The sequence below is a fragment of the Canis aureus genome, chromosome 12 (assembly GCF_053574225.1).
Source record: "Canis aureus isolate CA01 chromosome 12, VMU_Caureus_v.1.0, whole genome shotgun sequence".
Lineage (NCBI taxonomy): Eukaryota > Metazoa > Chordata > Mammalia > Carnivora > Canidae > Canis > Canis aureus.
Genome location: NC_135622.1, coordinates 9910881 through 9933505, shown reverse-complemented (window position 1 = coordinate 9933505; position 22625 = coordinate 9910881). Strand labels below are relative to the sequence as shown.

General features: G+C 34.2%; 1 protein-coding gene and 1 long non-coding RNA gene across 9 annotated transcripts in view; one reads left to right on the top strand and one right to left on the bottom strand.

Annotated features, from left to right (window-relative positions):
* MAN1A2 (mannosidase alpha class 1A member 2) overlaps positions 1 to 22625 on the top strand; it is a 213343-nt gene that overhangs the window by 83783 nt on the left and 106935 nt on the right. For all 8 annotated transcript variants that reach the window (XR_013348948.1, XR_013348949.1, XM_077842686.1 and 5 more), the window contains one exon: positions 2174 to 2268. Coding sequence is in view for 6 of the 8 variants with exons in the window: in XM_077842686.1 (XP_077698812.1) it covers positions 2174 to 2268 (95 nt within the window). In the remaining 2 variants the exon portion in view is untranslated. The remainder of the gene's footprint in view (positions 1 to 2173; positions 2269 to 22625) is intronic.
* LOC144280545 (uncharacterized) overlaps positions 1 to 22625 on the bottom strand; it is an 84928-nt gene that overhangs the window by 20834 nt on the left and 41469 nt on the right. The window lies entirely within an intron of this gene.

Here is a 22625-nt window from a genome sequence, read left to right as displayed (position 1 = left end):
CTCTGCATGTGTGTGCGTGTGTAGACTGTAACAGAATTTCTGTTTCTAAGAGGGACTGAAAATGAGGATTTGATTTAATAAGGCTAGAAATCATGCACATTGTGGAACTGATTCAGCACAAACTGTTTACTAGATATTTAAGAAACTGATAGCTGTTTGCATTGTAGAAGGAACTGTGTGGTTGAGGAATAGGACTGGAAAAGAGACTTATTTTTTTTACTTCGATAATTTCTGGATTTTGTATTAGTTTGCCTGTGTTGCATGCCAAGAAGTAATACGTGTTTTACAATTAGCCGTTGCTGCTATCAAAATATGTTTCTGAAAATAGGTAATGTAGGGCTGTGATTTGTTATTAAAGAGTTTGTGTATTTGTGAATAAGCTAAGCATAGTATATAAGGAATTTTTTTCAGTGATATTAGGGTGTCGTGTTTGAGGGACCTGTGGGCTATAACTGGTTACTATATATGTTATCTGTTAGTAATAGCACAAAGTAGGTGAAAAATTAGAAAATATATTTTGGAAATTTACTTTTGGAAGTGAAATAAGAATGCTTTCTACTTAGAAGATGTTCATGTTTGTAAGTCATTTTACCATTTTGACTATTAATTTTTATATGTAGAAAAGATGTAATACAAAAATATGTGATAATTAGATCCATGATAATATTAGATAAGAACCTAGTCCCTTTGTCTTCATGGTAAACACAAGCAGCACTACTGTTCACTCTGTAATGTTAACTTGATTTTACTAACATGTAAATGGTAATATGGAGAGAACAGTTTACATACGCTTTTGAATTAATGAGATTATTAAAAGAAAATTATTAAAATTTTAACCTTAAGTTGTCACATTTTTTATTGAGACTTTTGTGTCAAAGTAGGTATACAAGGAAAAGGTAAATTGATGTTTGAGAATATCTAATTAAAAGTTCTACTAGGAGGTTTTGCCTCATTTAAGGAACCTTGCAAGACATCTTAACATTTTTCTTTGACAGCTTGCAAATATTTCTAATATCTTCTACGCCCAATAATGTTGTGGTGCTTTGTTTTGTGGAATCTTAATGTAGAACTTTGATCTGTTCCATACCTTCAACTACTTGCTTATTTGAAGAATCTAATAGTATTTTAAAACAGGTTTTTTTTTTTAAATTTTTTTTTTTTTACTTATTTATGATAGTCACACACAGAGAGAGAGAGGCAGAGACCTAGGCAGAGGGAGAAGCAGGCTCCATGCACCGGGAGCCTGACGTGGGATTCGATCCCGGTCTCCAGGATCACGCCCTGGGCCAAAGGCAGGCGCTAAACCGCTGCACCACCCAGGGATCCCAAGAATCTAATAGTATTTTATCAAAACATTAGACACAGTGAAAAGGTGGAAGCTTAAGTTATCTGATTAGTTTGAAATCAATTTGAAGAAGCTAGGCTTCAAGCATACAGAAGAACTTGCCACTTTCCTAATAGGACATTGTGACCTAATCTCAGTTTGGAGCCTCTAAATCAGTCAGCATTCTCCAAAGTGGGATATACAAACCTATCTATTTGGATATGCTAAGAAGAAATTTTACTATGTATATCTTAGTAGTAGTAGTACATGGTTTTAAAAGTTCAGAAGCCACTTATAGTAAGGCAATTTATTGTTTGGGTACCCAAAATAACAGTGATTAGGGTTGAGGGGAGAAGCATATGTAACTCTCAGAGTTGAAATGTGAACTCAAACCTTTTCTTTTTAATAATGTGGACAAACCTTGATGGAAAATGTTGATACATAAACATGCTTATCATATTTCAAGGGATTTTTCCAAATTGGGTTGCATCTTTTTAATATTTTTACTAAGCTTATGTACCCGTGGATGGACATTTTGTAACCTGACGTTTTCTCTTAAGACTTTTGCCCCTGAAAATACAGATAATATTAACACCAAAACTATATCCTTTCATTTCAATTAATTATAATTTCAGGCCATTACACCTGATAGCTTTCTTTAGTTTACAAACATTTTCTCTGATCGCTGTACATTCCATGGTACAAAGAGATGCCATTATTCCTCTTTATACTTCTTCCATGGAGTATGCATCCTATGAGAGATCAGCAAATGGTAATAGCTATAATTTATGAATGGGTGGCTATAATTTTCTTTTATAAAAAATGTTTTTTATATTGTTTCAATGTCAGATATTCAAGATTAAAGCAGTCCAACTGGCTGAGAAACTCCTTCCGGCCTTTAACACACCTACTGGGATTCCTTGGGCAATGGTGAATCTGAAAAGGTAAACTTTATTTTTATATGATTATTCCTGTTCTGAAAGAATTAGATTAACTTAATGTTAGAAATTTCTAATGATCTTCCCCCACCATACTTTCTATGACTTAAATTGTTTTTCTCTACATATATTCAGAAATATAGTTCTTTAAAACATTCTTTGCTTTTCTATAGAAGTTCTTTATTTGTAGCAGTTCACTTGCCTTACTGTATTCCAGTCTCTCCTGCTTGTTTCCCTAAGTCTGGATTTCTTTTCCTCACCTGTTTTTTATTTTTTATTTGCTTTATCATTTCCATTTTGTGCTGAAATGGATTTAAAATGCTTTCCCTCTCTAATTTTTTATATATCACCTATTGATCATCTGAGTTAAAATGGAACATAATTATACCTTAAAATCAGGGCTCCCTATTGCCGAATGATGAGGGAAGACATAATTCGTAATGTTGACTAGAGGGTCCTTATTATAGTATTTGTACTATTGAAATTCAAAGTGAACTCTTAAACATTCTTTACACTCTTTCATTCTAATAGAAAACACAGGTTTCACTTAGATGGAAAAGAATTCTGTGATAACTTTATAAATCATCCAAAGACATAAAATTAAAATTTTAAAAATTTAATGAATAATGTCAATATATTTCATGTGCATTGAAATAACTTAGGTTGACTGAAACTTTTGCTATTTGGGTTTTTCTCTAAATGAAGTTTATTATTCCCCATAATGTTGGAGTTGGGAATTAAATGAAAATTTGACTCTTGTTCTCCTTGCCCTTAGGCCCTTTAGAATAAAAGGAGCATTTACTTTTCTGGAATTGTAATTCTGTGACAACTTTATTTGAAAAAACTAATCTATTTTAGTCATGTCTTTCTAATGAAGAGTTTTATAGAGTTTAGATTTCCATTGAGAAGTTAATATTTAATACTGAACATTAAATTTAACTTTACTCTTCTCCAGTTTCATGCACTATATATAATATAAATTACCTCCTTGCAAGGGGGATAAGTAGGCTGAAGTTCTTGAGTGACCTGCACAAAAGGAAATGGCCAAATGAAGTGTATGTACCTGTTCTCATTCCTTAGTTTTATGACAAATTTTCAGATGTTTCCTTCAGTACAATTGCCAGAATCATATAACTTTCTTATGTAATAAGAATTTAATTTAAAATTTAATTCTGAAATGAAGAAAAACTGCAGAACTTTTTTTTAATGAAAGAAAACAAAATCCAGCTTAAATCACAGAACTTCAAATTCATATTGAGATGAAAGTAGAAATGTTTTCAACATTCATGTCTTGAACATTTTATAAATTTAATTTTCATTTAGTTTTCTCATATATATATATATATTCATACAAATACCTATTTTATTTGAGTTTATAGATCATAAATACAAATACCTATTTTTTCAAAGTTCTTTTTCTTTTGGCTGGAGTCTCCTGTCCCTCATACATAGGCTTTTCTCCCCCCTCTTGCTGCCTGAGAGTCAACCCATGTTAACAACCAGGCATATTTATCATCTACAATATGATGCAGCATACAGAAGAACATGTTTTGGTGAAGCTTTTAAAATTTTGTGTGGGGTTTTTGGATGCTTGCTTTTATGCCTTTTATTTTTCTCATTCAACAGTATTTCATGGATGTACTCTTCTGGATCATCTGATAAAGCTTTGTGATAACTACATAGTGAAACATAACTATAATATGTTGGTTATGATGCTATACATAGGTTATACCATAATTTATTCTAACATTCCTTATCAGTGGTATTTGTTTCCATAATTTTGCTATCATAAATATTGTTATAATAGTATCCTATATATATGTTTTTGTGTAGTGGAATTTTTCTCTGAAAATGATTCTCAAGAATATGATTGCTGGATCCAGAGACTATGTCTTTTTAATTTTGGGGGGGACAGACTCTTAGGGGTGGGAATGCTGGATCAAAGGGTAATATGCATTTTACGTTTGATAGTTATTCCCCAGATATTTTCCAAAAAGACTGTAGTTCATCATAATTCTGCCTACAATGTGTGAGATACCTCAGTGTCTGGAGGTATAGGTTCTATTTAATTTTTGATTGATAACTCTGAAGTGTTATTCATTGCTCTTTTCATTTGTGTTTTCTGACCAGTGAATTTGAATATCCTCAAGATATATATATATATATATATATATATATATAGCATTTAAATTAGCTTTTTTGCTTTATTTATAATAATTTTTATTCATAAGTTTTAAATTTTTATATATTCAAACAATTTTTTATAACTCTTGGGTTTATAGTTTTTGTTAAAACAATTGTCTCCATCTATATTTTATAAGTCTTCTAGATTTCCATTAAAGGTTTTTGTAATATGCATTTTATTTTATTTATTTATTTATTTATTTATTTTTTAATTTATTTTTTATTGGTGTTCAATTTACTAACATACAGAATAACCCCCAGAGCCCGTCACCGATTCACTCCCACCCCCCGCCCTCCTCCCCTTCTACCACCCCTAGTTCGTTTCCCAGAGTTAGCAGTCTTTACGTTCTGTCTCCCTTTGTGATATTTCCCACACATTTCTTCTCCCTTCCCTTCTATTCCCTTTCACTATTATTTATATTCCCCAAATGAATGAGAACATATAATGTTTGTCCTTCTCCGACTGACTTACTTCACTCAGCATAATACCCTCCAGTTCCATCCACGTTGAAGCAAATGGTGGGTATTTGTCATTTCTAATGGCTGAGTAATATTCCATTGTATACATAAACCACATCTTCTTTATCCATTCATCTTTCAAGGGACACCGAGGCTCCTTCCACAGTTTGGCTATCGTGGCCATTGCTGCTATAAACATCGGGGTGCAGGTGTCTCGGCATTTCACTGCATCTGTATCTTTGGGGTAAATCCCCAACAGTGCATTTGCTGGGTCGTAGGGCAGGTCTATTTTTAACTCTTTGAGGAACCTCCACACAGTTTTCTAGAGTGGCTGCACCAGTTCACATTCCCACCAACAGTGTAAGAGGGTTCCCTTTTCTCCGCATCCCCTCCAACATTTGTTGTTTCCTGCCTTGTTAATTTTCCCCATTCTCACCGGTGTGAGGTGGTACCTCATTGTGGTTTTGATTTGTATTTCCCTGATGGCAAGTGATGCAGAGCATTTTCTCATATGCATGTTGGCCATGTCTATGTCTTCCTCTGTGAGATTTCTGTTCATGTCTTTTGCCCATTTCATGATTGGATTGTTTGTTTCTTTGGTGTTGAGTTTAAGAAGTTCTTTATAGATCTTGGAAACTAGCCCTTTATCTGATATGTCATTTGCAAATATCTTCTCCCATTCTGTAGGTTGTCTTTTAGTTTTGTTGACTGTATCCTTTGCTGTGCAAAAGCTTCTTATCTTGATGAAGTCCCAATAGTTCATTTTTGCTTTTGTTTCTTTTGCCTTCGTGGATGTATCTTGCAAGAAGTTACTGTGGCCGAGTTCAAAAAGGGTGTTGCCTGTGTTCCTCTCTAGGATTTTGATGGAATCTTGTCTCACATTTAGATCTTTCATCCATTTTGAGTTTATCTTTGTGTATGGTGAAAGAGAGTGGTCTAGTTTCATTCTTCTGCAAGTGGATGTCCAATTTTCCCAGCACCATTTATTGAAGAGACTGTCTTTCTTCCAGTGGATAGTCTTTCCTCCTTTATCGAATATTAGTTGACCATAAAGTTGAGGGTCCACTTCTGGGTTCTCTATTCTGTTCCACTGATCTATGTGTCTGTTTTTGTGCCAGTACCACACTGTCTTGATGACCACAGCTTTGTAGTACAACCTGAAATCTGGCATTGTGATGCCCCCAGCTATGGTTTTCTTTTTTAAAATTCCCCTGGCTATTCGGGGTCTTTTCTGATTCCACACAAATCTTAAAATAATTTGTTCTAACTCTCTGAAGAAAGTCCATGGTATTTTGATAGGGATTGCATTAAACAGGCCTATAACCAGGGAGGAAATTGAAGCAGTCATCAAAAACCTCCCAAGACACAGGAGTCCAGGGCCAGATGGCTTCCCAGGGGAATTTTATCAAACGTTTAAAGAAGAAACCATACCTATTCTCCTAAAGCTGTTTGGAAAGATAGAAAGAGATGGAGTACTTCCAAATTCGTTCTATGAGGCCAGCATCACCTTAATTCCAAAACCAGACAAAGACCCCACCAAAAAGGAGAATTACAGACCAATATCCCTGATGAACATGGATGCAAAAATTCTCAACAAGATACTGGCCAATAGGATCCAACAGTACATTAAGAAAATTATTCACCATGACCAAGTAGGATTTATCCCTGGGACACAAGGCTGGTTCAACACCCGTTAAACAATCAATGTGATTCATCATATCAGCAAGAGAAAAACCAAGAACCATATGATCCTCTCATTAGATGCAGAGAAAGCATTTGACAAAATACAGCATCCATTTCTGATCAAAACTCTTCAGAGTGTAGGGATAGAGGGAACATTCCTCGACATCTTAAAAGCCATCTATGAAAAGCCCACAGCAAATATCATTCTCAATGGGGAAGCACTGGGAGCCTTTCCCCTAAGATCAGGAACCAGACAGGGATGTCCACTCTCACCACTGCTGTTCAACATAGTACTGGAAGTCCTAGCCTCAGCAGTCAGACAACAAAAAGACATTAAAGGCATTCAAATTGGCAAAGAAGAAGTCAAACTCTCCCTCTTCTCTGATGACATGATACTCTACATAGAAAACCCAAAAGTCTCCACCCCAAGATTGCTAGAACTCATACAGCAATTCGGTAGCGTGGCAGGATACAAAATCAATGCCCAGAAGTCAGTGGCATTTCTATACACTAACAATGAGACTGAAGAAAGAGAAATTAAGGAGTCAATCCCATTTACAATTGCACCCAAAAGCATAAGATACCTAGGAATAAACCTAACCAAAGATGTAAAGGATCTATACCCTCAAAACTATAGAACACTTCTGAAAGAAATTGAGGAAGACACAAAGAGATGGAAAAATATTCCATGCTCATGGATTGGCAGAATTAATATTGTGAAAATGTCAATGTTACCCAGGGCAATATACACGTTTAATGTAATATGCATTTTAAAAATATTTCATCAAGTGGGGTGTTAACAAGCTAACAAGCTGTAGATTTTTCATCAGTTGCCTTTGTCACGTTGAGGAAGTTCTGATCTTTTCCTATTTTACTTAGCGTTTTTATCATGAATGGGTGTTGAATATTGCCACATACTCTTTTTCTTCATCTGTGGAGATAACATTTTTCACCTTTGTTCTGTTAATGTGGTAAATTACTTGTTAGGTTTTCAAATGTTAAACCAACTTTGAATTCCTGGGATAGTCCTTGGTCATATATTCTCCTCTTTATATTTAGCTGTATCTGGTATTAGAGTTATCTAGCTTCATAAAAGGAAGTGGAGAATAGTCTCCCTTCCTCTGTTTTCTGAAAGCATTTGTGTTAAATTGGTATTACTTCTTAAATGTTTAATAGATTTACCTATGCAACTATCTGGGTTGGAAATTCTCTTTGTGGGAAGATTTTTAATAACAAATTCAACTTTTTACATATATACATAAATGTGTACTATGGCTGTTCAGATTTTATTTTCATTTTGTGTTAGTTTTAGTTAATAATATTCTTAAGGAATCCCTCCATTTTGTGGAAGTTATCGAAGTTTTTGGTGTGCAGTTGTACACACTACTTTCTTAATGCCTTACATGTTTCTAGGCTTTGTAGTGCTAACCTTTCATTCCTGATATTTGTTTTCTCTTTTTAATCAATTTAGATAGGCATTTATCAATTTTTTTAATCTTTTCAAAGAACTAACTTTTGTCTTTAGCTGCATTTAGTAATAAAATTTTATAATTTTATTTAGGATATTTTCTATGACAAATCAGTTATTTCTAATTGTGTTGTTTAATATGCCAAATTTTAGAATCAGGGAGATTTCTTAGGTGTCTTTTTTTTTTTTTTTTTTAAAGATTTTATTTATTTATTTGAGGAAGAGAGCACAGTGGGGTGGGAGAGAGGAAGAGGGAGACAGAGAAGCAGACTCCCTGCTGAGCAGGGGAGCCCAACATGGGACTCCATCCCAGGACCTCAAGATTATGACCTGAGCTGAGGGCATATACTTAACTGACTGAGCCATCTAGATGCTCCTTAGAGATCTTATTGTTTTGATTTCTAACTTAATTTAATTGTGGTCATAGAAGTTATTCTGTATAATTTAAATGCATTTAAATCTATTGTATTAGAGTTGCCTGGGTGGCTCAGTTGGTTAAGCATCTGCCTACACCTCAGGTCATGATCTCCCAGTCCTTGGATCAAGCCTCACATCAGGTGTCTGCTTTCTCTCTCTCTCACTTTCTCTTTCTCTCCTGCTGCTTCTCCCCACCATGTATTCTCTCTCTAAAATAAATAAATAAAATCTTTATGTAAAAAAAATAAATCTCTTGTGTCTTATATATGGCTCTGCATATGGACCTTGTTGGTAAATTACACTTGAATCTTTATTCTGCAGTTGTTTGGATAATGTTCTATAAATATTAGGTTAAGCTAGTTGATGGGGTTGTTTAGATTGTCCTTCCTGATTTTTAATTAATTAACTTAATGAAGTTAATTAATGATATACTTCTTTTATGAGTTGCTGAGATGAAGTATTAAACTATTTCCAAGCGTGATTGTGGAATTGTGTATTTCACTCTTTATTTCTGTTTTTGCTTCCTGTGTTTTGAAGCTTTACTTTCAGGTACTTACATGTTTATGTTCTGTCTTTCTCATGATTGTGCCCTTTTTTCATATGATGTGCCCCTCTTCATCTCTGGTAATATTTTTGTTGGAAGTTTGTTTTCTCGGATGTTAATATATCTCTACTCCCCCTTCTTATGCTTACTACTTTCATGGCGTATCCTTTTTATTTTCAACCTAACTGTGTCATAATTTTAGTCCTTTTGGAGACAGCATATAGTTGGATTTTGCCAGTATGAAAATACTAGACCATTAACGTGTAATTATTGATGCAGTCTGATTTAAGTTCTGCTTTTCCATCCTTCATTTCTTTTTGTCCTAACTTTTGAATTGGTAAATGTTTTAGAATTCTCCTTTATGTGTTTTAATTTAAAATATTTTTTATATTTTTTGGGTTGTTGCTATAGAAATCACACTGTACATAATTTTTCATTTAGCAGTTAATATTGTACTACTTATGTATAGTAACATTTCAACCATACTTGTTCATGTATATCTTCTCTCTCATCCTTTATATGCTATAGCTGTGAAGTGAATTGCATGTAACACCTCTAAATCTCAAAATAAATTAAAATATTAGTTTGAGTAGACCTGTTTACTTTATAGAATTGAGGGGAATAATATCCTAGTATTTACCCAAGGGATTACTATATCCATTTAATTTCTCTTCAAAGATCTGACCTTTAATCTGGTACCACTTCATTCCAGCCTGAAGAATCTTAGTTAACATTTCTTGCAGTGCTCATCTGTAGGGGTGAATTCTCAATGTATTTCTTTGTTTGAAAAGTTTTTACTTTGCATTTATTCTTAAAGGATTTTTTTTTTTTTTTTTGGTGAATGTAACACTTTTGATGAGTTTTTCTTTCTACACTTTAAAAACATTGTTTCTCATCTATTTTCCATTGTTTCTGATAAGTTACAATTTAAATGATTGTTGTCCTATATGTGTGTGTGTGTGTCCTTTTTACTCCTCCAATTACGGTTTTTTTAAGGTTTTTTAAGGTGTTTTTTTTTTTGTTTTTTTTTTTTTTTCTTTATTGGTTTTGAGCAGTTTGTTCCTTTGGTGTCCTCCTTAGGCTTTGCTGATGGGCACAGTGAATCTGAAAGTGTTGTAGGTCTTTCACTACATATAATGGTAAAATTTTGGCCATTAATTCTTAAAATGTTCTTTTCTGCCCCATTCTTTTTTTTTATTTTTATAAATTTATTTTTTATTGGTGTTCAATTTGCCAACATATAGAACAACACCCAGTGCTCATCTCATCAGGTGCCCCCAAGAATGCCTGTCACCCAGTTGCCCCCACCCACTCCCCACCACCCTCTCTACCACCCCTAGTTCATTTCCCAGAGTTAGGAGTCTCTCATGTTCTGTCTCCCTTTCTGATATTTCCCACTCATTTTTTTCTCCCTTCCCCTTCATTCCCTTTCACTATTTTTTATATTCCCCAAATGAATGAGACCATATAATGTTTGTCCTTCTCTGATTGACTTATTACACTCAGCATAATACCCTCCAGTTCCATCCACGTTGAAGCAAATGGTGGGTATTTGTCATTTCTAATGGCTGAGTAATATTCCATTGTATACATAGACCACATCTTCTTTATCCATTCATCTTTCGATGGACACTGAGGCTCCTTCCATAGTTTGGCTATTGTGGACATTGCTGCTATAAACATCGGGGTGCAGGTGTCCTGATGTTTCACTGCCCCATTCTTTATCTCCTTTTGAATCTCATACTTGTATTTCAGAATTTTTATTTCTGTCTTCCAGGTCCCTGAAGTCTTTGTTTATATTTTCCAATCTTTTTTTTCTATGTTCTTTGTTCTTTAGACTGAATAATTTCTATTAATCTATCTTCATGTTCATTGACTCTTTCCTATATTGCTCTAATTTGCTCTTAAGCCCATCCATTGGAGTCTTTAGAATTTTGATGGGCACTGAGGGGGACACTTGGCGGGATGAGCATTGGGTGTTATGCTATATGTTGGCAAATTGAACTCCAATTAAAAAAAAAAGAATTTTGATCTGAAGCTTTTTCATTCTGAGATAGAGCTTTTCTGTCTTTTCACTTATTGTATTTCATGAAGCATAATTAGAGTACTCGGCCTAGAGTCTTAGTATTTCTAACACTTGGGTCATCTTGGAGTTGGTGCTAGTTGATTGTGTTTTCAGTTGAGGATAGATAACTTTTTGAATGAATCTTGGACATTCTGAAAGTTTGTGGAAAATCGGGATTCTTTTGTTTTTCTCAAGGGTGTGAGTGTGTGTGAGAGAGAGAGAGAGAGAGAGATAGGGAAAGAAAGAGAGAGGTTAAGTAGTCGTTTAACTTATTTCTTAGTTGAATTCAGAGTTCAAACAGTGTCTCATTTTGAGTCTGTTTTCAAGCATTCATGATTCATTTGGCAGCCAGAGACATAGAGTTCATATACAGAACTAGAGGCTTCCCCTCCCTAGAGGGGAAGATATACAGAACTAGAGGCTGTCTCCTCCCCAGAATTCTTTCTCCCTTTTTTTTTCAGCAACTGTAATTGCTGCAAAAACTGGCTTCTGATTCTTTAAGACATAAGGACTACAAGTTTTCTATCAGATTTTTGCTATTCTGCCTACTGTGGGCTTTGACTTTGGGCTAAAAGCTATAAGAAAATGTGGAACTTAACCCTATGCCTGCCTATGTGTTTACTGCTTTCCACTGTCCTTGGAATCCGACCACTTTTGTTTATTCTTGAGTGACTTTAGGCCATTGTCATTTTGTATTTTGTCCAGAGGCTATAATTTTTTTTCTGCAGGAGAGACTAGTTCTATCATTCAAAGATTTCAGGGGTCATAATGAGAACAGAAATTAGAAAAATTCTGTTAGATTGATTCATAGATTCTTGGTTTTTAAAAGGGCTATCTAGAGGGGCATCTGTGTGGCTCAGTCGGTTAAGTGTCCAACTCTTCATTTCACCTCAGGTCATAATCTCATGTCGTAAGATTGAGCCCCACGTGGGGATCCATGTTCAGCATGGAGTCTGGTTGTGATTCTCTCTCTCCCTCTGCCCCTCCACCTGCTTGTGCTCATGTGTGCTCTCTCAAAATATTAAATCTTTTTAAAATGCTATAATAAATTATATTTTGAAATTTTCATTCTTTACTGCTGGAACATTTAGAATATAGATGTTTTTGTAAATTTAATTCGAATTCAGCAATGTAGTTGACTTTGAATTCTCTTATTAATATCAGTAATTTATCTGAGATTATGCTGTACTTTCTTTATATACAATCATCTCATCTGTGAGTAGCGATGTTTTTGGTTTTACCCTTACTCCCCACCTCTATCCCCTTATTGTACTGGCTACAACTGACAGCACAGTATTGAATAGAAATGATGAGCAAGGATACTCTTATCTTAGTGGAATGTGAGTTTTTACCATGGAGTATCATGTTACTTATAAGGCATTTCTATATTTCTAATATTTTAAGGGTTCTTTTAAAAAATCTTGTATTGTTTAACTTTTTTCCAAACAATTTTCTATAGTTATGTAGATAAGACTTTTGTTCCTAAATATTTTTATTGCAGGCATTTACACTGATTTGTTTTCCAATGAGAAACAATTGTAGGGATCCCTGGGTGGCGCAGCGGTTTGGCGCCTGCCTTTGGCCCAGGGCGCGATCCTGGAGACCCGGGATCGAATCCCACGTCGGGCTCCCTGCATGGAGCCTGCTTCTCCCTCTGTCTGCCTCTCTCTCTCTCTCTCTCAGTGACTATCATAAATAAATTTAAAAAATATATATATTTAAAAAAAAAAAAAAGAAACAATTGTATGCAAGGAGCAAATCCAGTTTGATCATGATGTACTGTTCTTTCTATATATTACTGGATTTTGTTTGCTGATATGTTGTTTGGGGTCATTGTATCTTTTTCACATGCAAGATTGGCCTGCACTTTTTAATACTCTTGCCTAGATTTGGTATCTAGATTCACCTTTTTCAAAACATGTTGGGTAGTGATTCTTCTTTTTGTCTTCTCTTGAAGAGTTTGTATAAGGTTTTTTTGTTTGTTTGTTTTTTAATTCTGAGATGCTTGATAGTAACTTCTGGTAAAGTTACCTGGGTCTAGAATTTTATTTTTTTTTTTAATTATTTTATTTTATTTTTTATTTTATTTATGATAGGCACACAGTGAGAGAGAGAGAGAGAGGCAGAGACACAGGCAGAGGGAGAAGCAGGCTCCATGCACCGGGAGCCCGATGTGGGATTCGATCCCGGGTCTCCAGGATCGCGCCCTGGGCCAAAGGCAAGCGCCAAACCACTGCGCCAACCAGGGATCCCTAGAATTTTATTTTGAATAAGTTTTTATACTGCTGATTTAATGTCTTTTATCACTTAATTAAATAAATTACATTAGATAATTTGTTTTCTATTTAAAGGAATATTAATAATTAATGCTTTTCTAGGACTCTGGTCCATCAGGCAAAATATATTCTATTCTTGTGACACTTGTTTACTCTGTTACCTGTTATGTATCTTTTTATATTGATACCTACATTCAGTAAAGAATAGCATTTAAATTTTTTGCTGGACGCTCCTAAGCAACATACTATAGACATTTTGGGTGAATAACACACAGTTTTTACTTTTTTTTTTTTCCAATAGGAACCACAGAAAATTTTTAGCCCCAGGTACATTTATAAACATGATCTTATTTAATTCTAACAATAGCTGTATGAAGTAGATACTTAAGAAATGTTATCTCTACTTTATGGATAAGGAAACATCAAAAGGTCACACTTGGATCTGTCTCCTGACAGTGGCTCATTCTGCTTCTATCATTTATTTTAAATTTTTATTTAAATTCCAGTTAACATACAGTGTAATATTAGTTTCCAGTGTACCATATAGTAATTCACTTTTTTACATCATCTGGTGTTCATCACAAGTACACTCCTTAATCCCTATCACCTATTTAACTCATCCCCCATTCACCTCTACTCTGGTAGCCATTAGTTTGTTCTTTCTGTAGTTAAGAGTCTGTTTCTTGTTTGCCTCTCGCTCTCTCTTTTATCCCTTTGCTTATTTTGTTTCTTAGATTCCACATATTAGTAAAATCACATGATATTTGTTTTTCCTTGACTTTGTTATTTTACTTTAGCATAGTATTCTGTAGTTCCATTCATATTGTTGAAATGGCAAAATTTCATTTTTTTATGGCTAATATTCCTTTGTATGTATATATCACTTCTTCTTTATCCATTGACCAGTCAGTGGACAACTTGGGCTATTTACATAATTTGCCTTTGTAGATAATGCTGCTGTAAACATGAATAGTAATTTTGTGCTTTTTGGATAAATACCTAGTAGCACAATTGCTAGGTCATAGGGTAGTTCTATTTTTTTTTTTTTAAGATTTTTTATTTTTTTATTCACGAGAAACAGAGAGAGAGAGAGGCAGAGACACAGGCAGGGGGAGAACCAGGCTCCATTCAGGGAGCCTGACATGGGACTCGATCCTGGGTCTCCAGGATCACACCCTTAGCTGAAGGTGGTGCTAAACTGCTAAGCCACCCAGGCTGTCGGGGTGGTTCTATTTTTAACTTATTGAGGAAACTAATGTCTTCTAGAGTGGCTAGATCAGTTTACATTCCCACCAACAGTATAAAGGGGTTCCCCTTTCTCCATATTTTTACAAACACTTCTTGTTTCTTGTATTGTTGATTTTAGACTTCTGACAGGTGTGGGGAGATACCTCATTATAGTTTTGATTTGTATTTCCCTGGTGATGAGTGATTTTGAGCATCTTTTCATAGTTCTGTTGGTCATCTGAATGTCTTCTTTGGAAAAATGCCTATTCTGGCCTTCTGCCCATTTATTAAATTGGATTATTTATTTTTTGGGTGTTGAGTTTTAGAAGTTCTTTATACATTGGATACTAATCTTTTTATCAGATATGTAATTTGCAAATATATTTTCCCATTCCATAGGTTGCCTTTCAGTTCTGTTGGTTATTTCCTTTACTGTGAAGAAGCTTTTTATTTTGATGATGTTTCAATAGTTTATTTTTGCTTTTGTTTTCCTTGCCTTGGGAGACATACCTAGAAAGAAATTGTAATGGTCAGTGTCAGAGAAGTTACTGCTTGTGTTCTATTGTAGGATTTTTATGGTTTCATGTCTCACATTTAGGTCTTTAATCCATTTTGAGTTTATTATTGAATATGTAAGAATAATAGGTGTAATAATAAGTGTGTAAGAAAGTGGTGCAGTTTGTTTTTCATGTTGCTGTCCAATTTTCTCAGCACTGTTAATTGACCACATAGTTGTGGGTCCATTTCCGAGTTTTCTGTTCTGTTCTATTGCTCTGTGTGTCTGTTTTTGTGCCAGTGCCATACTGTTTTGATTACTACAGCTTTGTAATATAACTTGTAGTCTGGAACTGTGATGCTTCCAGCTTTGCTTTTCTTTTTCAGGATTGCTTTGGCTATTCGGGATCTTTTGTGGTTTCATACAAATTTTTGGATTGTTCTAGCTCTGAAAAATACTGATGGTACTAAATATGTAGATTGTTTTGGGTAGTATAGACATTTTAACAGTATTTGTTCCTCCAATCCATGAGCATAGAATGTTTTTCCATGACTTTGTGTCATCTTAAATTTCTTTCATCAGTGTTTTATAGTTTTAAAAGTATAGGTCTTTCACCTTGTTCATAGGTTTATTCCTAGGTATCTTACTATTTTTTGTGCAATTGTAAATGGAATCGATTCCTTAATTTTTCTTTATGCTGCTTCATTTTTGGTGTATAGAAATACAACAGATTTCATTGAGTTTTTACTTTCAGACGACAAGCCAGGGCTGCATTGTGATATTCAGTGGAATGACACATGACAAGTACCTGAATATTATAAGTAGAAGATACTAGTGTCAACATGATATGAGATCATCAGAGAAAAGGAAGTTTATGTTTATTTAAGGAGATCAGAGAGTTTTCATTGAGCACTTTGATTTGCTTTTATTAAAGAGTGTGATACCAATAGATAATACAGATGGATAGGGCATTTTGAGTAGAGGAAATAATTTAACCAAAAAACAGATGTGGGGATGGGAAACTATAAGAGATGAGAAAATATAGGGGAGAAAATTGAGCTTTTAGAGGAAGGGCTGGTGATGAAGTAGAGAGAACCAGTATATATGAACCTCCAAATGCTTCAGCTAATCCTTTAATTAAGGAGATTTTTGAAAGGGCAGAAATACCATTTCTGTAAAGAGGCTTAACCTTTAACTGGAAAGCTTGCCTTGGAGTTGCTGAGATATATTTTATTATCAGGAGATTGAAAGAAAAGCTTGAGAGTGTATTTGAAATTCTTTTCTCTGAAAAAGTCACAAGATCTACATAGGGCATAAGTAAAGACTACTTTACATCTGGAGGGTGAGCTTATGGAACAGACTGGAAGCACTTTCTTTGGAGTTTTTGCCTTGAAGGCAACATTCAAAGGCAATATTGCTTAACCTCTACAATTAAATTGAATTCTCTTGCTGTGTATGTCCATTCAACAGAAACATGCCTGTTTTGTTCACCACCATTTTCTTAACACTTAACATGGTGACTGCATTCAGATAACACCTATCCCAGACAGAAGACTCATAAACAATGGTATGATTCTTACATGATTGGCAAAAGCACAATGAATGAAGCTAAACCGAATATGCAGAATAACATCTGTGGCCAGCAGAAAATCATATATAGAAGACTCCATTAAAAAGAGAGCAGAAGGAACCACACAGAGGTGATGTTTCCTAGCCAACAATTTTGGTATCCTCCATATAACTTCAAACTCCTGTGCCACTGAGTTTCTTCAGCTTGACTCCAGAAGGAAGTTCTGTTATCATACAGGGTTCAGTGAAGGTTTTTTAAGGGGGAAATTGTCTATTGTGATTTTGGATAAATACTTGGCTTGGATTGATCTCTCCTTATTCAGGAAGGAGTAAGTAATTAAAAAATTAGGGCCTTTAAAAACCAGACAAAGAATACAAGAGACAAACCAAAAACCAGATTGTTAGCTATGGAGAACAAACTGGTTACCAGAGGAGAGGTGGGTAGATGGTGGGTGAATTAGGTGATGGAGATTAAGAGTAGTGCATTTACAACAATGAGCACTGAGTAATGTGTAGAATTGTTGAATTGTTATATTGTACACCTGCCTGAAACTAATATAACACTGTATGCTAACTATACTGGAATTTTAAAACAGAAGATTGCATACCTTAAAATTTGCAGAGCTCAATCAAAGAGACAAAGAGAAAACAGGCATTTAACAAAGTTTTTACTTCAGGAAATAGTTAAATTTTAAACAAATGCTTGCTTCTCTTGAATTTTTCATCCATGTTGAACTTAAAGCTATTGTAAAACATTACGAATAAAATTTAAAGGGAGTAACAAACTAGAACAGTGTTAATAGTAATGATATTGATAGCAAATGAGTGTCATTCTTAATATATAGATAGCTTTTACTGACTGTTAAGAAAAATACCCACCAATTATTTAGAAAGTTCCTAAATACATGAATGGGTAATTCAAAACAAAAAAATCTCCAGCCACTTTAATAATTAAGAACATTGAGATTTGAAATAAGATTGTATTTTCTTACCTAGAAAACTGACAAAAAATGGAATTATTTAAGGCTGGCATAGTGAAGAAATGAGAACTACATATAGTTGTTGGAATTGGAAATTTGAGTAACTTGGGAGATAGATTGGCAGTAGGTTTCAGAAACTGAAAATTGACCTTGTAAATTCACTTCTTAGAAATTTATCTTAATACGAAGTAGTTGTTAAGTATTTACAAAACTTTAATTGCAAGGATGCTCATAGCAGTGAAGTTTATATTCAGTATTACCAGAATATAGAATGAATGTTAAAATCAGAAGAGTGGGATATCCATAGAGTAGAATGTGACACAGCCATTTGATATAATGTTCTGAAAGTGAATTTTTGAAGAAAGATAATACTTCTGACATGTTAATTCAAAGAGCAGCATATACAAGTATATGACCCTATTTTTGTTAAACCACTCTGTCGGTTCTAAGTAGGCATCAGAATTCACTTTCTTACCGTCTTCTTCCTTCTCCTAAGACAACAATTCTTTTTTTTTTCTTTAAGATTTTATTCATTCATGATAGACAGAGAGAGAGAGAGAGAGAGAGAGAGGCAGAGACACAGGCAGAGGGAGAAGCAGGCTCCATGCAGATGCCCCACGCGGGACTTGATCCTGGGACTCCAGGATTGCGCCCTGGGCCGAAGTCAGGCACTAAACCGCTGAGCCACCCAGGGATCCCCCTCCCTTTCTCCCCATTTCTCCTCCTCACTTTCTTTTCTCTTTTTATTTAGCTAGATATTTTAAGAAAAAGAAGTACATATATTGGGTATATATTTGTATTGAAATAGCATGTACTCAACTACGAAGTAAGCCTTCAGTTCCAAACCCCTAGTCCTTTAGGGAAGCCACTATTACAATTTCTTGTGTATCCTTCCAGATACTCGGTGTACTTATATATGCATAGATGTCATTGTATATATGTATGTATTGTTTACTTGTCATTTTCATTTATCAGTAGGTCTTGAAAATTATTCCATATCAGCACTTAGGTATATTTACCTCCTTCTTTTTAAGAACTTTATAATAATGATTATGCAAGTACCATAATTAATTTTAAAAGAATCTGATATTAATGAACTGTTAGATTATTTCCAGAATTTTGCTGTTAAAAAATGCTAGGAGAAATGTCCTTCATATGGGAATCGTGTGTGTGTGTGTGTGTGTGTGTGTGTGTATGCATGTGTACATGTATGTGTGTTGGTATGTCTTTGGTAGAAATGTTGGATCAAAGAGTTACCTAGCATTTTGCAAATACTGTTTATTATTATTTATCAGATAGGTACAAAATGAAACCTTATCTTAATTTTCATTTCATTTATTTTTGGGTGAAGCTGTGTATATTTTATTCAGTACAAGCTTTTTTTATATCCCTCTCTGTTTTCTAGTGGGTATTAAAAAAAAAATGAATCCTTAAGATCTTTTTGTATATTAGCTAAATCAATACTTTGTCATATATGTTGCAAATACTTTTCGCTATTATTTATGGGAGATTTTTCTTCAAAGATTAACATATTATCTAGTACAGTAATGGTTTGATTTTTTTTAAAGATTTATTTATTTATTTATTCATGATAGACATAGAGAGACAGAGGCAGAGACACAGGCAGAGGGATAAGCAGGCTCCATGCCGGGAGCCCGATGCAGGACTCGATCCCGGGACTCCAGGATCGTGCCCTGGGCCAAAGGCAGGCGCTAAACCACTGAGTCACCCAGGGATCCCCTGATTTTTCTTTTATACCTTTGATCCATTTAGAATTTATTGTGGTTTAGGAAGGAAGATAAAAATTGAACTTTATTTTTTTGAGATGTTTAGGTTAGTGCTCTGACATTACTTACTGAGTAACTTCTCAATGCCTACCAAAGTCATAATTTTATGATAAAATATAATGAAATATAAGAAGTATTTCCAAATGTGAATCTGTTTTTTTAGACTTTCTTCTCTTGCATTAATTAGTGTGTTTATTTTAGCTCTACATTGATTTAATTACTTTACTATAATTACTGTGTGGTTGTACTGGTCCCTTTAGTATCCTGCTTCTCAGTATCAGCTGTTCTCACATGTTTATTTTATTTTTATGAACATTTGAATTATTGTGTCTAGTTCATTTTTTGATCTTCTATAGTTGGGTTTGCTCTAAATTTAGATATTAACATCTTTACATGAAATCTTCCTTTCCTATAATTTATTGTCTTTTCATTTATTTAAATTTTGTCCTTTGTTAGTAGGAGGTTTAAGGCTTTCATATAGCTTCTCAACTTATAAGTTCACTTAAATGCTCAACCTTTTAAATTTTACTGGGACTTTCTTGGAGCATAAATTCTACAGGAAAATGGAAAGAATGATTTTATTTATAGTGTCTAGGCACTAAAAGATTTCTAACATGATAAAAAGCATAGAAGTTGCACAGCTTTGGTAAACAGAAGAGTTAATGAACTGTTGGAGATGCCACATTAAAATCAAGAACCAGAAAGTATTTCACATTTTTCTGGAGATTTTAACAAGTATAACCAAATAAGAAAAAAGGGATAAAGTGAAGATATGGATTGAAGATAAAATTATAATAACAGATCATATGATTGCTTTCCTGGAAGAAAAAGAAAATGATCAATTGACAAACTATCAGAATAATAAAAGAGTTGAATAGATTGGTTAGTTAAAAATTAAAACACCTCTTTGAATACTAGGGATATAGGTTGAAAGTACAGAAAGGTCATGCCCTGGTGAAGAACTAAGCTAGCTGAGTAAAGACAACTGTAGATCTGTCTAGCAAAGCCTGAAAACAGTCCTTGAAAGTGCTAAACTGTCCACAGGTTATTTAACCGTCAAAAGAAAATTGAAAATTCTTGAAGAAAATAAAATTTGGATATTCAGAAAAATATGACCTAAATCAGAAGGGAAAAAAATTGTCAGTAGAAACATATACGCAAATAATAGATGATGGAGATTGCAGTAAAGGATTTTAAAATAGCTATTATAGGTATGCTCAGAGGTTTAAAGAAGTATGAACATAATAAGAATTGAGATTTTATAAAGGAATTTCTAGTGCTTAGAAATACATGAAATTAAAAATTCACTTGACCAGCTTATTAATAGCATATTTGACGGTGCATCAGATAAAATCCATGAGCTTGAAGACCTAGCATTAGAAACTACCCAAACCGAAAAACAGAAAGAAAAATGAAAGGGGCATAGCCCATGACCTGTGGGACGATATCAAATGTGTAGAATACATATAAATGGAGTGGTTGGGGGTAGGGGGCAGGAATAGTGGCAGAAAAACTAGTTGAAGAAGGGATGGCCCCAAATTTTCCAAATGGACGACCAGCTATAAACCCACAGATTCTAGACACTTGAAGAAACCCAAGCAAGGTAAAATGAAGAAACATAATGAATGGGTGAAAATCATGAAAAAAATTTTTTTACCACCACAGAAAAAAAGACATTATGCACAGGGAGCAAGGAGAAGTACCAGTTGCTTTTTGTCTGAAGCAGTAAAAGCCAGAAGACAATGGAATGCATTTTGAAAGTGCTGAAAGAGAAAAGTCAGTCTAGAATTCTCTAACCATTGGAAATATTTTTCAAAACTGAAAGTGAAATTAATGCATTTTTAGACAAAAGCTTAGAGAATTTATTGCCAGCAGACCTCTATTAACAGAAATGCTAAAGGAACTTATTTAATGATGCTAGATGGAAAGGCAGATCTATATAAAGAAATGAAAAGCAGATAAAAGACTAAATATGTGAATAAATATAAAAGGCTTACTTTTTTTTTTTTAAAGATTACTGGCTATTTTGCATTGGAGGTCTGTAATATACATAGAAGAGAAGTGTGTGACCACACTTGCACAAAGGGTATGACGATGTGAAAGTATAGTGTTGTCATGTTGTTTCCTTACAAGCGAAGAGGTGTTCTGTGTGAAGGTAAACTGATAGGTTAATGGTACAAACTGTAATCCGTAAAGCAATCACACATATAAAAATAAGCTAGTGGAGAAACAGAAATATGAAAGATTACTCAATCCAAATGACGGCAGGAAAGAGGACTAAAGAACTGACCGTAAAAAATAGGTAGCAAAAAAGCAAGGTAATAGACCTCTGTGTTGGTAAGATATAAAATAGTACAGCCATTTTGGAGAATAGTTTTTATACAGTTAAAATAGAGTTATTCTATGACCCAGAAATTTTCCTTCTAAAGTATTTACATGCCCAATAGAAATGAAAGCGGATGTCTGAACAGAGGTTCATAACAGCCTTACTCATAATAGCCCCAACCAGTAAAAACCCCAACAGTTATCTAAAAGGTGCATAACTAAGTAGTTGTAATCAGACAGTGGAACACCAACTTCTAATAAAAAGAACTGAATGACTGAGATGGCAATATGGATGAATCTCAGAGATAGGGTGCATGAAAGACTCAAATGCGAAAGAGTATATATTATGTGATTATGTTCTCATGAAATTCTAGAACATGCAAAACTAATAATAGAGAACATAGATGATTAATGGTTTGTTTGAGACTGGGTGAAGGAAAAGTATGATTTGACTGTGAAGGTGCCTGAGGACAGGTTTTGGAGAGATTGGCTTGATTCTTACACCAGGGTATTTATTTGCTGGAACTCTTGGAACTGTATGCCTGAATTGATGCATTTTTGAATAAAATTATGCCTCAATGTGTTTCTTTGAAAAGAAAAATAAATAAACCAGATCCTAGGCTTGGCTGACAGGTATATTAAAAAAAAAAAAAAAAAAGTAACAACAAAAAATACCATTGATCTATAATTGAAAAACACTATTTATTACATTCGAAAAAATATTAGAATGTTTGGAAAAATACAGAATTAAAAATAGAAATGACCAATCAACATGCAAAGTAAAGCCCTATTGTAATAAATCTAATTATGCTTATGTAGGTATGACATTTTCTGAAAGGATAGATGAGAAAATGAGAAGATTGGCTTTGGAGCTGGGAACTGA